At 43.4% G+C, this 14,952-nt stretch overlaps 1 protein-coding gene across 11 annotated transcripts in view; it reads left to right on the top strand.

Moving 5' to 3' along the window:
- Nucleotides 1-14,952, top strand: part of LOC141755761 (nesprin-1-like) — a 97,312-nt gene that overhangs the window by 44,464 nt on the left and 37,896 nt on the right. For 10 of the 11 annotated variants that reach the window (XM_074614936.1, XM_074614942.1, XM_074614940.1 and 7 more), the window contains 15 exons: nt 642-979; nt 1,107-1,251; nt 1,537-1,755; nt 3,266-3,549; nt 3,884-4,049; nt 4,204-4,359; nt 4,586-4,738; nt 5,469-5,651; nt 5,787-5,924; nt 6,223-6,408; nt 7,077-7,199; nt 7,394-7,576; nt 8,448-8,591; nt 11,754-11,984; nt 13,874-14,014. In XM_074614936.1, the coding sequence (XP_074471037.1) occupies nt 642-979; nt 1,107-1,251; nt 1,537-1,755; nt 3,266-3,549; nt 3,884-4,049; nt 4,204-4,359; nt 4,586-4,738; nt 5,469-5,651; nt 5,787-5,924; nt 6,223-6,408; nt 7,077-7,199; nt 7,394-7,576; nt 8,448-8,591; nt 11,754-11,984; nt 13,874-14,014 (2,790 nt within the window). The remainder of the gene's footprint in view (nt 1-641; nt 980-1,106; nt 1,252-1,536; nt 1,756-3,265; nt 3,550-3,883; nt 4,050-4,203; nt 4,360-4,585; nt 4,739-5,468; nt 5,652-5,786; nt 5,925-6,222; nt 6,409-7,076; nt 7,200-7,393; nt 7,577-8,447; nt 8,592-11,753; nt 11,985-13,873; nt 14,015-14,952) is intronic. The other variant, XM_074614941.1, reaches the window with a different exon arrangement.

Raw genomic sequence — 14,952 nt, 5'->3', positions numbered from 1 at the left:
TCAAATACCGACGCTTTGTCATGGCCCTTTAGCGCCTGTATGAAATGCACCGGGCTTTTCATTAACTACAACCCCTCCATGGCAACAGTAAACGCTCGTAGACGTAGTTTAAAGAGCGAAAAGACATACAGCAACGAGAAACACAAGGCTTTCATCCAAGAGACCTCTGTTTGTGTCCTGTGCGCTAAGTTTCACTTTCACGTCACAATCAGCTGTTCGATCGTGTCCCGTGTTCACAACGTTCAGTTTTCTTTTTCATTTTACAAATGTAATACTTTTATGCTCAACTATGTCGTTTTTTCCTAAACCTAACTAAGTGGTTTTGTTGCCTGAACCTAAAGTGACGCCAAGGGGGTGACAAAGCGGCAGAATGTGACGAGTTGGGATGAGAATGTGTTGACGTGTAACAATCACTTTTACTGTACATTTTACTACAGTTAAAACTCAAAGTTGAAGTAAAGTAAGTAAATAAAATGAAAGACATTTGAACACATTTGCAGACATAGTGTACTTGAATACTTTTTGGTCTAGCACCATGCTTGTTGTAATGATTTAGGCATGCATTTCTAACTTCAGTTGTGTGAAGAAATTCATGTAGAAAGAAGCAAAAACTTAATGAAATCACCTTCTGCATATTCTAGCTGGCTGTGGATACAGCTCTCTCCCTGGTCCAGAGGCTCCACTTATCTCTGCAGTCCATGCAGAAATGTCTGGACTCTGCTGCGGCTTTGCTCCAGAGGGCCAGCTCAGGGGTGGATCTTGAGAACCAGACAGATTGTGCGCAGGACCTGGAAGACCTTTCAGCCCAGGAAAAGAACTTCACAGCTGGTTTAGAGGAGCTGAGGACTTTGGATCCTCTCCTGGAGGATTTTATGGAAGCAGGAGCGATGGGTGAACTCCGAGAAAAAGTTGAGGCAATGCTGCTGAGAAACACAGAGGTCAAACAGCAACTGGATGCTTACAGAGAGGTGCTGCAGAGGTGTGTATTAGTGTTAATGGGAAGCCAATTAATATATGTATACACAGCTGGCATGCAGTCTGTAGGATGCATATTTTAATAATAAATACCCCTCAATAGCAGTCTGTAATTTGTATAATTTTCTCAGTTGTGCAGCTCTATGGACCTCCTTCCAACATGAGAAAGAGACACTAGTTGAACAGATGAATGACGCAGAGGGCAAGATGGCCATGTTCACTACAGCTAAAGCTGTCAGTATCCAGCAGGCAGAGGAAAAGTGTCAGAGATACAAGGTGGGACGCTTTCTTACACTCACAAAACAGAGATACCGTAGAAAAAGAATATCTGATATGTACGTGTCCCCACGTGGCTGTTATATCAAATTCCAACATTTGTTCCTGTCATGGCAGCAGATGCGCATTAATATTTAAACAGTGCAGTGTTTAGGTATTATTCCTTGTTCACTTGTGCTTCTGCATGGTTGTTTCTTTTAGGGGAGAATTTTAGTTTCCCATAGTGTAAATGTTTCAGAGGACCGCATTTCTGAAATGACATCTGTTGTCATCTTTTGGCTGCAGTCTCTGGTGGCTCACATCGATCTGCTAGAGCTGCCTCTCAATGCTTTGAAAGAGAATGCGACAGAGTTGGAGCAGATCATCTCTGAGTCCAGCAAAGCCATCACCAGCCACTCTGTGTCGTCGCTGTGGCAACGGTGGACCAGGCTCCGCAGTGTGGCCCGAGCCCAGGAGAGGGCACTGGAGGACACAGCGAGGGAGTGGAGGAGCTTCACTGACAAGGTGAGAGAAGTTACTGTACATTTTTTTTGGCTCCCTGTGTGAGTGTGTGCTCTGCATGCTCAAGTGCATACTGCATGTGTGGCGAGTGTGCTTCAATAATGCACAGTACAGTATAACCATCAGTTTGCCTACAGTCCACAGAAGCTGTTTATACTCACTTACAGTCGGCAAACACACAAGTCTAGAAAATCATTCTTGCTCGTACAGATTTAGGTCAAAAGCAGCATCAACTGAACACCAGTCTGGTGCTATGATGTAACTCTAGGCTTCGGGCCAGTTGTTTCCTCCTGCCAAAACACTATGTCATGAAGCGTTTTCCCGCCTTTCGACCTATTTCAAGCGTGAACGCTGTGGGCTCCTAAGAATCCCCACATAGCACTGCTCCTAAAAAGGAAATTAGGTCAAACTGTAAGGAGCGGTGGTCACTTCCTTATACAGTATGTGTCACATTTCCTGTTGTCCACCGGGTTTCAATGGCCCCTTTGTTCAGCTGAACATGATGTCATTCTCTGCACTTGAATCTCTTGAGTCTTGTTCTGCCTTTGTCTATCTCAGGGAATACTGTATACTGTAGATACAACTTTGAAAGATTATTTGTGAAAAGGAGAGGCCTGAAGAGGTTAAGGTATCGAGTATTTCCAGTATTCAGTATACAGAAATACATATATTTTTCTTATCCCTTTAATCATCTTGTGGACCTTTTTAGATGTATGTGTCCCAGGCCTAAATGCTCTATAGGCCCACCATTAAGACCCTGACACACCAAGCCAACGGTCGGCCGTCGGCAAATTTTGGGCCGTCGGTGAGCGTCTGTCAGCCTAGTTTTTGCAGTGTGTCCCGTACTGTTGGCTCTAGTCTGCCCGTGTCAGAGGTTTTTTAGCCGATTCAGCATGTTGAATCGGCGGCAGAGCCCGTCGGTGAGAGAAATCACTTTGATTGGCTGTTCAGCTTAAGCGAATCAGAACACGAGAACAGAAATGGAAGTGAGGAAAGCAAGCAATCCTTTTTGAATGAATCTCACGCAGACGCAGGACGTATGTGGTAGTCGGCGGTCGGCTGAAGTCTTTTGTTTGTTCGAGTCCAACCTTCGGCGCCCGTTAGTTCTCTGATGTCTTGTTTGTTTAGTGTATCTGAGCCTTTAAACTAAAAAGTGACTGTTCTAGTGACTTTTCATAGTAGAATTCATGAAACCTATTCTTTCAAATCTCTTTGATAGATGTCTTTCAGTAGCATAATGATATTCAAATTATGTTTTCTTGTTAACATACAAAAGTTATGTTTAAGTCTAAGTGTGTCCCTCCAAACATTTTAAATATCATTCAGGTCTAACTACCATGTTGAATGTGTTTCCTTCCTCATTAAACATTTGTAAAGCTGATTTTTTTGTACTTTACATTTAAAATTATTAACATCGATTGTTTACTAGCTTGTAAACAGCTAATAGTAAATTATTAACCCTAAATCTGCGGCATCAACTGAACCTGAATCTTTGCACATAAACTTCTCTCAGATGGAGAAAGTGCGCTCAGTGTCCCAAGACCTCCACAGTCGTGTCCCTGACAGCACTGTTGAGAAGGCTTCCACCAGGGCGGCGCTCCAGAGCCTCCAGGAGTACCATGACTCCTTCAGCCTGGAGGTGGAGAGGGAGCAGTCCATCCTGGCCCTGCTGGGGCAGCACACTCGCAGCCTCAGAGGGGAAGAGGAGGAGGAGACGATGGAGAAAAAGACAGAGAATGGACATGAAGAGACACCTTGCCTACAAGAGATCCGGAGCATGCAGGAGCAATATGACAGGTGAGTGACCCAGTGCTGTGGCTGCTCCAAAAACAGAATTAACCACATGACTTTGTATGAACTAAAAATGGATATTAATTGCTTCTTAACAGTAAATTTTATCAGAGAAGTCTTCAAATGTTTGTGATTAACTTAAAGTAAAAGTAGAAATACTATAGCCTATAAATACTACATTGTAAGTAAAAGTCTAGAATTAAAAATGTTATTTCAGTAAAAGTACAAAAGTTTTACCAGCAAAATGTAATTAAAGTATAAAAAGTAAAAGTAGTCATTATGCATTATTTAGATTGAAACATTTTTGTATGATTTTTCTTTACTGCTGTGTCTTGTCTAGCCTCGTGTTGCGGGTACGAGCCAGCAGGGCTCAGGTACACCAGGAGTTGAGGGAGAGAGAGGAGGTTGAGAAGGAGCTGGGCTTGGTCAAAGGCTGGATCCAAGATACTCGTGGCTTACTGTTGAGTCCCACTGCAGACCTGGATTCACTGCTGCATGAGCTAGAGGTAGGCCACTACATGTACACACACCTTAAACATAAGGACAGACCGATATGCCCCTGTCAACTAAACAGAACTTCTCTGGCTTGTTTGGACAGAAATACAGTATCATAACAGAAAAGACTGATTTGCTGTCCGTCATGTGATGTTTGTGTTGTAGACGGCACATGGCGAGGTCATCAGCAGGCGTCAGAGTGTGGAGCGCATGACAGAGCTGCAGCAGTCTAAGTACCAGGACCTCCAGGCTGGTCTGCCCTCTGAGCTCAGCATGCAGCTGGCTGAGGTGGCTCTGGCTCTGGGCTCCGCTGAAGACCAGGTGACCTCTCTTGGCTACAGTTTCACATTGTATTAAATGTTGTGGTTAGGGCTGAAGCTGGCACTCACTTGTATGAGTTCTACTGTGCAGTCTGGTGTATGACTGTACATCTCTGCTGCAGGGCTCTTAGTGTGTCCAGAGAGTGCATGCTGAAATATATCCTTAACCATTTAGCATTGTTAAAAGGTGCATAGTGAAATGTGTGTATTTCTGTCATCTGCCTTAGGTCCAGGCGAGAGAGAGGGAGGTGCAGCAGACCAGAGATGTGAAAGAAGACTTCGGCTTCAGACTCCAGGACATTGAGGCGAAGCTGAAGACCATCGCTCTGAAACTGGAAGACAAGGGTGCCGACCTGGAGGAGGCCAAAGAAGAGACCAAAGTAATCAACCAGACAGATTGACTAATTAGCAAGCAATTAACCCCTGTTCAATTGACTATTCATTTTGCAGATGTTGAGGTTAATGAGTGTGTGAGAGTTGGACTGGCAATTCTGCCTTCAACAGTGACCCACTTCTGAGAGGAGTATCCCAGATGGGAGTCTGAGCCCCTTCCTCCTGTTTTCCTTCTTGTCGCCCCAACTTTTTTTCTTCTCTCCCTCCTCTGTCCATCTGTAGACCCACAAGGCCTGGAGTGTGTGTGTTTAAAGGAATAGTCATTTTGTTAAACTATTCCGCCTCTACAAGCACCTCTGAATCTCACTAATTAATCACTGCTCTCTTGTAAAACATAGCACAACTTGTTGTCTTTACGCTTTGGGTTTTGTTCAAATGTACAAATGTTGAGTAAGGCGGTTTTAGAGGAGCTGGTAGGTGGTGTTTATTACATTTGGAGAGAGCCAGGCTAGCTGTTTCCCCCCGTTTCCAGTCTTTATGCTACATTTACCTGCTGCCAGCTGTAGATTCATATTTATCGTACAAACACGAGAGTGGTATCAATCTTCTTATCTAACTCTTGGTAAGAAAGTGAATAAATAAATCCTTGAATGTGAATTATTTTTTTCTTAAAAATTAAGACAGAGAACTCCCCTTGTTCTTTGATTTTTCTCTTTTTGACTTCTCCTTTCTCATCCCCTTTTTGCCTCACCTTCTTACTCCTCTCCTCTCTTTCAGGCTCTTTGTGAAGAGTGTGAATGCAGTGGTCGCTCTCTGGCAGAGTTGGGAGTAGCGGTGCAGGAGTTTGGGGAGCAGAACCCTCTGCTGTGTAAGCAGCTGGGCGACGCTGTGGCTAAACTGACGGAGGTGCAGCGGCACACCACGCAGCAGGTCCAGGACAGAGCCAACAGACTTAAGAAGGTGAGATTCAGTTAGGCGCGTCATGTAGACCTCCCAAAACACAAAGACATATTCCCAATATTGATTGCATTAACGAACACTCATCCATTTTCGTCTGCATTAATTCTTCTGTCTTGGTCTTTCTCTTGTGATCAGGCGGAGAGACAGGTGGAGGAATATCGGGGTATGAAGGAGTTCATTTTGGGCTGGACAGAAAAGGCAGAAGCTCTGGTTACCGGTAGTATCATCTGGGGCTCTGCTTCCCAGCTGCAGGAGCAAATTCGAGCACACCAGGTGAGTCTTAATGAGACACACACCAGGGAGTGGGAAAGATGTCTGAGTACTGGTGTAAAAAATTGGGTTCTGATACATTTTATATTTATTTTTCCACAATAAATATTAGTATTTCCTGCATTAACCTACTAAATCTGAAGACACCACACACATTAACAGCTAATTAGACTTGCAAACTTTTCCATTTCCAGTGAAATGTCATGTTCTGTACAGTGTGTTGGCCAGCCTTAATTAGTATAATTGCACAACACGAATGGCTCCTCTCTTTGACTTGTAATTTATGTTCCTATGGTGACAGGCACTGCTGCGGGAGTGTCGGGGTCTCCATGGTGACTTGGAAGCCATGGGGGAGAGGGAGGCGCAGCTGGGGGAGGTGTTGCAGACGGAGGGGTGGATCCAGCAGGTGAAACACCTCAGCAGACGCACAGAGGAGCTGCAGCAAATTGCCAAGACTCGCCTCCAGAGTCTGCAGGATGCAGCAAAGGTAAACGACATTCACTTTCAGGCAAGCGTTACAAGAATCAGACATCAAAAATACTTCACCTCTAAATTGTTTTATGGCACTCTGATCCAATAATCACTAAGAAATTTAATTACATTTTTTTTAATCCAAACATTTTGGTGCACAACAAGAGGAGTCAATACACCAGAGCTACAACTCAACAGTGCCCCTTTATGGTCATCCATCAAGTATTACACCATCATGATGGAATGCACTGTTTTAGCTTGTGCAGCAGTAATCTGTTACGCTAATCTTATTGCCAAACAGCTGGTACCCAGATGACAGTCTGTTGCTGATTGCTGCTAATAACATTGTGTGTTTGGAAATATGTTTACAATTCCTCCTGTGAGTTTGGATTTCTGGGTCTAGAGTGTAGACATAGCACAAGCTTTATTTGTAGCGACTGGTTATTCAATTTCCTTTCACATGAAATACATCTTGTTCAATTAGAAATTGCAAATGAAGAGTTTTGATTTAAGGAGATACCTACATTGACTGGTGTCATTTAAATATCGATTCCTGCAAGCAGATCCACATCAACAATGATACATTTTTACCTCATGTTTATAGAGTTATATACAGTATTAGCTGCTTCTACTCCCGTATGTGCTTTCCTTTGATTCGTTTTATCTGTCCGTGTCTCTCCTCAGGACATGTTGCGTTTGGAGGCGGAGGTGAAGATCCTCCATGCTGCCGTAGACCAGATCCAGATCACACTTGCCTCCCCAGACCTCAACAGGCTCAGCCTCAGAGAGCAGCTCACACAGAGACAGGTAAACAGACAGATCCAAATTTAAATATAGAGAGAATACTGCACATACACACTGTGCATGCCGACAGTTGCAATAAGACATCCCCACACAATCTGTCTCCATACTTAAAGCTAACTATTCTTAACACAGCATTGCTTTATCACACTCCCAATTATTCCTCCTTACTCCCTAACAACCCTTCATTCCTTCATTAGCGTCTGTTGGTGGAAATGGAAGGCTTCAAGCAGCAGGTGGCGGCAGTACAGCAGTGTCAGAGCGCCCTCCGCCTACCAGAGGAGGTAGTGGCCAGCCTGCCTATCTGCCGCACAGCTCAGACTCTGCAGCAGGAGGCCAGCCAACTGCAGCACACCACCATCCAGCAGTGCAACATCCTGCAGGTAGAGGGCAGTATTACAATATACAAATGCTAGAGAAGTGTTTGATTGTATAACATTATGTTTATTAGTTTTTCCCCTGCTAAAACTACCAAATTATCTGTCATGTTACAAACGGTAGAACTGAAAATTGTGTAAGCCGTTGAGGTGTATAGTTGGTCATTTGTTTCCCTGTTAGAAGTGCTATATAGTTATACATCTACATTGGCTTGTCACATGCTGCTCTGAATTCTGCTGCAGTGTCCCAACAGGCCGTCTCAGGAATGTCTGTGTTTTTGTTGAGCCCCCATCAGACCAGTATTATCCTCCAATCCTTTGGTTCTTGGCTGATTTTGCTTTTAAGCTCATTGTAGTGAAGATTAGCCTTCAGAGGAAGGAGCAGGTGACCTTCTGTGACTATCTGGAGGACAAACATCTAAAAAATCTGAGCCATTTTAACCAAACACACCAAGATTTGATGCAAAAAATCTATCTGATCTAGCTCAGGGTCATATTTGAGATAAACTGCTTAATATAATATTAATATTAATATTAATATTATTAATAATAATAATAATAATAATAATAGTATTTATAGAGCACTTTTCATACCATAAATGTAGCTCAAAGTGCTTTACAAAGAAAAGAAAAATGCAACACATTCAAACAAGGGCAGATAGACATTAAGGCTGACAGAGAGGCTGCAACGTAGGCAGGCAACCATGAGGGGCTAGTCTAATCTATTTGAAATTAAAGCATGAATATGTTTTTCAGCATGTTTCTCAAGAGACAGGATCATCTACCCTCAGAGATCAATAATTTGCATCACATTTTATGATTGTTTTTCAAAATTATGCTGCTTCAGCCTTACCTTGTTATGTTTCCTCTTTCCCAGGAGGCTGTGGTGCAGTACGAGCAGTATGAACAGGAAGTGAAGAACCTCCAGAGATTAATAGAAGAGGCTCACCGCATCATTCAGGACCGGCCTGTCTCCACCAGCAACATACAGGAGCTTCAGGCTCAAATACACCACCACGAGGTCAGAGAAGTCATATGCTTTGTCTCTCATATGTGTATTAAAATATGAGTCGAGCTCTGACTGATTATCTTAGACTCACAGTCGGCGTTGCAGTTCATCCTAAAGGTGTTGGATGGGGTTGAGGTCAGGGCTTTGTGCAGGCCAGTCAAGCCAAACCATTTAATTATGGACTCAGCTTTGATGCTTGAAGGCTTTGTCATGTTGAAACAGAAAAGGACCTTCCCTAAACTGTTGCCAACAAGTTATACAGTAAATATCATTGTATGCTGTAGCATGAGGATTTCCTTTTAATGGAAGCAAAGGCGCCTCCTCTGAACCATGAAAAACAGCCTCATATAATGCACTTTAACATTAGTCTTTATTCACGTAGTGCACAGCTTGTTATGACAAAATAGCCTGTGAAATAACAGCATAGCAACAAAGACCTAAAGAGCTTTTGGAGATTGACTGTAGATGAGCGTCACATCAAAAATCTTTAAAGAATCTAATAAACCAGGATAACAGAAGATCCTATAAGATACTAGCTGCCACTTGCCTCAAAGGGCCTTTCATTTGACATTTAAAGACGATAATATGCTGATTTCTAAAAATGGCTTTTCTAATGAGGCCGACGTCAATATCAAAAGTGGAAGTTGAGTCATTATATATTTCTGTACTTTGCAACAGTGTAAAACATCATAAAAAGAGAAGTTGAGGCCGCAGGAAATATACTGTATATCTTAGAGTAGTTGTGGGCAACCCTTCAAGATAATTCAAGTCAAACTTTATTTGTATAGCACATTTATACAACCACAGTAACCAAAGTGCTGAACAGACACAAAATACAAAGCAAACAAATAAACACAATATGCACATAATAGGATTAGTAAAATAATTGCAGCATAAAAGAAAATCAAACTGTCAAGCTCAACTTAATCAAACGCTAACGACTTAAATGTTTCTGTCGTATGAGCAGTTTTAATATGAAAAGGTGAGCTGTTTCAGAGATGAGGGGCGGCCACCTCAAAGGCTCGGTTGACACTGTTTTTGTGTCTAGTTCTGGAGCATCTGAATAATCGACCTCAGTGCTCTAACTGGAGTATGAAGATGCTATAGTTCTGCAAGATAAGGTGGCGCCAGCCCATTTAAAACCTTAAAAACAAGCAATAAATTCTTAAAATCAATCGGAACAGACAGGAAGCCAGTGGAGGGAGGCCAAAACGGGTGATATGTGATTTCTTTTTCCAGTGAGAAGGCAAGCAGCTGCATTTTGTATTAACTGCAGACGGCAAAGAGACTAACCGAGAGGTAATAAAAGCATGGGTAACTCTCTCTTGAGATCTTTGGGGAGACAAAGAGGCCTTTACCTTGGCTAAAAGTCTTAACTGGAAAAAGCTAGTTTTGACAACTGAACTAATTTGTTTATCAAATTTGAAAGAGCTGTAAAAAAATCACTCCAAGATTTTCACCATTAGCGTCGTCTCCGAACGCCAGTCAAATGGTCAAACTAGGCAGCGCTGATCAAATATGACTCAATATTCTGTTACTGTAATGCCTATTCCTGGCCTAAAATGTTGTCAGAAACATCTTGTCGTGTACTGTTTAGCTGTAAAATGAGAAAGTTTGTGACCCGGAAGCCATGTTGAGAACAGTTGAGGAAATAGCAAGCACCGCCCAACCAGCCGGAGCAAACTTTCTCATTGATTGAGAGTTTCATCCGTTGAATGAACAGCCAATAAGAACGCTCTCTCTCTGAAATGACCTGTGATTGGCCAAAGTCTCCCGTCACGACTAAATTTTTTAAAGCCTGAAAACAGAGCCATGAGGAGGAGCAGAAGTCTGGTTTTCTCTCAGAACACTTGAATAACAATATGCTGAAAGGTTATTATGGAATTTTTGCCCAAAAACATTCTGCCTACTGAAGCTTTAAATCCCCTTTTAACATGGTGTTATCAGAGCAGTGCCACCACGTACAGTACAGTTTTGGGAGAATATTGTGTTGTGCCTCTACAAGCCTAACTCACTCACATTCTTCCTTTATCTGATGGCACATGCAAATATAATCTGCATAGATTCCTGTTTGATGCAGTGTAGGTGGTTTTTACCTGTGTTAGATAAGGCCTGTACTTTTTGTTGCAGTTTCATTTTGCTGAGTAAGTGTATTTGATCTCCAATGCGGAGAGAGAAATCGAGAAGGAGGGGGTTGGCAGACTGAGAGAGGCAAAGACCTGCAGAGGAACAGATCAAATCTCTCCAGAGGCAACACATTTCTTATTACGTTTTAACTCTCCCCGCGTGGTTCTGGCAGATTTGTATCTACTTCCAGTACTTGACAGGGAATATATAAACAGGCATTTGTAGATATGTTTTCTTGTTACTACAAGCTCTCCAGTGCTGCAGAGTGACTTGGCATGGCAGTGTGTTTATGTCTGAGTTTGATCTCTAAGCTGAGCTTCAACTCCACTGGCCCAGTTAGTCACGTGACCTGATTATCAGTGCATCTACCATCTGCGGGACAGAGGGAGTGGAAGGAGGAGGAGGAGGAGGAGGAGGAGAAGGAGGAGAAGGAGGAGCTGGACCCGGCCGGCTCATGCCATAGCTGTAATTTGACACTGACTCTGTCATTCTTCCTCCCTCTCTCCTTACGACTCTCTATTGTTGAAAGGAATCTATCCAGAGGATTGGTGGAGGAGGGAAGCAGCAGGGAGAGGAAGGGGGGGTGCAGGCAGTGAGATCACTTCCTGTTTTTCCTTGCCATTTGTGTATGTGTACGAGAGGGAGTGACTGAGGGTTTTTGAACTATTTCTGCAAGGGTCTCTCTCTCAACCAAACATCCTGTCTGTTGGCTTCACCGCTGCTCTGAGTCACCCGCCTCTGTGCTGCTCTGATTGGTTCAGAGATATAGAAGAGAGAAAGAGAGAGAGAGCGAGGCAGTGCTATTCACTTTCTAGGCTTACACACTGTGAAGCCAAAAGCAAGAGAGACCGGGGAGAGAAGAGAATGCGTCCACTCCACTTATTCCTCTCACACCGGCACAACATTCAACGCTGAACCAACTCAACCACCCCCTTCTCTCAGGATCCTATAGAACCAGGAACTATTGATCTTCCATTGTGGACTGAACCACACTCTCCTGACCCTGGGGGTGGTGGTGTTTTCTGTCTGTGGGGGATGTTTTGACAGGAGCTGGCCCAGAAGATCCGTGGCTACCAGGAGCAGATCGCCTCGCTCCACTCCAAATGCAAGATGCTGACAGTGAAAGCCAAACACGCCACTATGCTGCTTACGGTCAACGAGGTGGAGGGCCTCTCGGACGGCATGGACGAGCTGAGTGATGAGGAGCTGCCCAATTCTGTGGCGACCAACAACGGCGCCGCCAACAAGCAGCTCCCAGCACACCCCTCTGTCGTCATGGTGAGTGGCAAAGCCTTTTTTGGACACAATCACCCAGAGACTCACACATGTACATACTGCATGGCTGCATGCCTGTCTGGCCTGTGTTTGTGTTTACATGTGTAGCTTCTCCCTTTCTGTCCAGACCACTGGTTCTCAAAGTGGAAAATAGGGGCCCCCAGGGATCCCTGTGGAGTATCTACTGTAGAGGGCGTTTACAGTTCATTTCACAATAATGTAATTAGGTTAAAGTTATCCCAAATTAGAGGGTGTCTGCAGATGATTACAGGTTACCGTTTCCAGTTACTGTGCACAAAGTTATATCTGTGCAATTAAATTCCAAGCTTACAAAATGAGGACCCCCTGGGTTGGTATTTAATCTCAAATTGGGCTGCAGGGCCTCATGTGAATCTATTCAGTGGTCTATGACAGGTAAATATAAAAGAACTACAGATTTTAGGCCAAAAGCTTTTTTCCCTCATCTTCCCTACACCTCAAGTGGTACTATTCTGGCTGTCTCCTCTTGTCTGTAGCACCGATATTGTGCTGTGTCACTTCACTTTGCTTTCTATTAGCCTGATTCTGTCTGCCTGCTACTACAGTATGTCATCCTCGGCTTGAAAGTAAATTTTTCTAATGTGTTCACCTCACTACCTTCTCTTCCTGTGTGTCTTTCGTTCTGATTCAGATTTCTTCCCCTCTTTGCTCTGTTACTGCTGTTTGTGGTGTGTTTGGTTTCAGCAGGCCAGGAAACAGGATATCACTGCATGTGTGTGTGAGCAGAGCATGATAAGTTTGCGTGTGTGGCATAAACGGGTTGCTAGGACTGCTGATATCCTTGATTTGTTATTGCTGAACATATTTAGCACTGTGTAATTGTTACCACAGTGTTGGGACGGTGTGCTCACGCTCTGCGTTGCGTTGCATTGCATCATAAAGCCCGGGAAAAAAGTCCTCCAAATATAACAAGGTCCTGAGTCAGTCGGCCAAGTTCTGCACTACAGTAACTGCCAAGAAGCAGCCCAGTAGGGCTTGGCTCACATTTCTGCTCTGCCTCTCTACTGAAGCATGCAGGCCCACAGACAACTGTGCTGCTTGCAGGACAGCTGCTGCTGCTGCTGCTGTATTCTCGGTTAGCTATGCAATGCTTTAGCTATGCTGAGTTTGAGTTTGAGCCTTGATCTTCCTCTGCATTTCTCAGGACTTGTTCTTACTGTTAAGATAGTGTTTTTTGTCTTTGAACATAACTTGTAATGTCATATTTAATTGTGTTCATGCATCATAGAGTGTATGAGTGGTTCTTTTCTAGTTCTTAAAGAGGAGTATTCCTGGTAAAACATAGCTTAAATAGGCTCTATCTCATCTGTGATATGGATGTCTGGCTGCCACTTACAAGGGAAGTGTGTCTGTGATGGAAAGGAAATTACTGTGGTTCTGAAACTGCAACTCTACAGTACGTGTGTGGTGTGAGCACTTGTGTGATTTTCAACTTCCCGGTAATGGCCATTCCTTTCCCCTGATGTATCCTGGAAAAAATCAGAGTGGCTCATTGATTGCCAGAGGAATCCAGTGTTTGTCCATCTGCCATCACAGAGCAATGCTACAGTAAATTATGTCTCTGAAATGCTGTGCTATGGCAAAAGCGTTGCAGTGTTTGGTGTCAATAGCAGTAATGTGATCTAACTGGTCTCCTCTCACTGTTATTTGATTACTCACTGTCTAATTAATCAGCACTGCAATCTGCCTAACCTGCACTTCCCCATTAATTTTTCTTTTTCTCTCTCTTTATTTTTCTCTCTCTGTCTCCTCACTCCTCTGATCTGGGCGTTTTCTGTTTGGTCCCCCTCCCGTTTCCTCCACCTGCTTCTTTTGATGTGCGCGTTTGATGTGCGGTGTGTATGTGCGGTCAGATGACAGCGGGCCGCTGCCACACACTCCTCTCCCCTGTGACAGAAGAGTCAGGGGAGGAGGGCACCAACAGCGAGGTCTCCTCTCCCCCTGCCTGCCGCTCCCCCTCACCGGGGGCTAACGCTGACGCTCCTCTTAACCAGGTACTGCAGACCCCACCCTGGTTACCTCCAGAGCCCTCCAGCATTACCTGACCTGCCCAACTTCCATACTACCACCGTCCGTTTCACATTTTGCACCTCAAATTCTCCGCCTAACATCACAAGAAACCACCACCTTAACCTGTGCAGCAAAAAATCTCCATCTTAATGAGTCACCATCCAAATATTTAGTCTTAACATCTTCTGTTTGAAATGACTGAAAACTATTTGACTCTGGGATGAGATTGTTTTACTGTTTTCCAATGCAGATAAACATGTCTCAAAGATGCTTATGTACCCAATAACAGTGTTAGTGCTGCTTGTAGAGATCCACGATTTAAATTTTCTTGGCTAGTTCTGATTTCCGATTTCTTTTAAAAGTCTGACCTGTCGATTCAGATTTTGCAATTTTTTTTTCTTTCCAAGAACTATAATTGACAGCATACACAAACATTTTTATAACTTTTCTTTCATGGAAATTTAAAATTCAAATGTGTATTTTCATAATAAAACATTGACTATTAAATAACTTACATTTGAAGAGTAATGCAGCAAGTGAGCTTGCATTGGATTATGATAAGTATTATCTTATGTCAGAGTTTGTTTTGTTTCAATTAATATAAGATTTTAAGACTTATGACTTGTTAAGATGGACATGCTAACTCTGCACACCATCCCATCCCAACGCCACCACCTGATTCCCACCACCAAACAATGAACTCCCCATCACCACCACCATCATCACAATGGATGTTTGAAACAGCGGGAGAGTTGCTGTGCTGCCGCTGCTTTCCCCGTTTATCAGCATTATGTTTGCAGATTTATTTTGCTGAAAAAATTTGTTTGCCACTTGCTTTTTTGCTGAGATGAGAATGAGAAGGTGTCATTATCCTCTTAGCATAAAGTAGGCTTTTTGTGTGGTCTATAGAATGATGCAGCAG

The sequence above is a fragment of the Sebastes fasciatus genome, chromosome 18 (assembly GCF_043250625.1).
Source record: "Sebastes fasciatus isolate fSebFas1 chromosome 18, fSebFas1.pri, whole genome shotgun sequence".
Classification (NCBI taxonomy): Eukaryota; Metazoa; Chordata; class Actinopteri; order Perciformes; family Sebastidae; genus Sebastes; species Sebastes fasciatus.
This window is presented reverse-complemented; position numbering and strand designations above follow the sequence as displayed.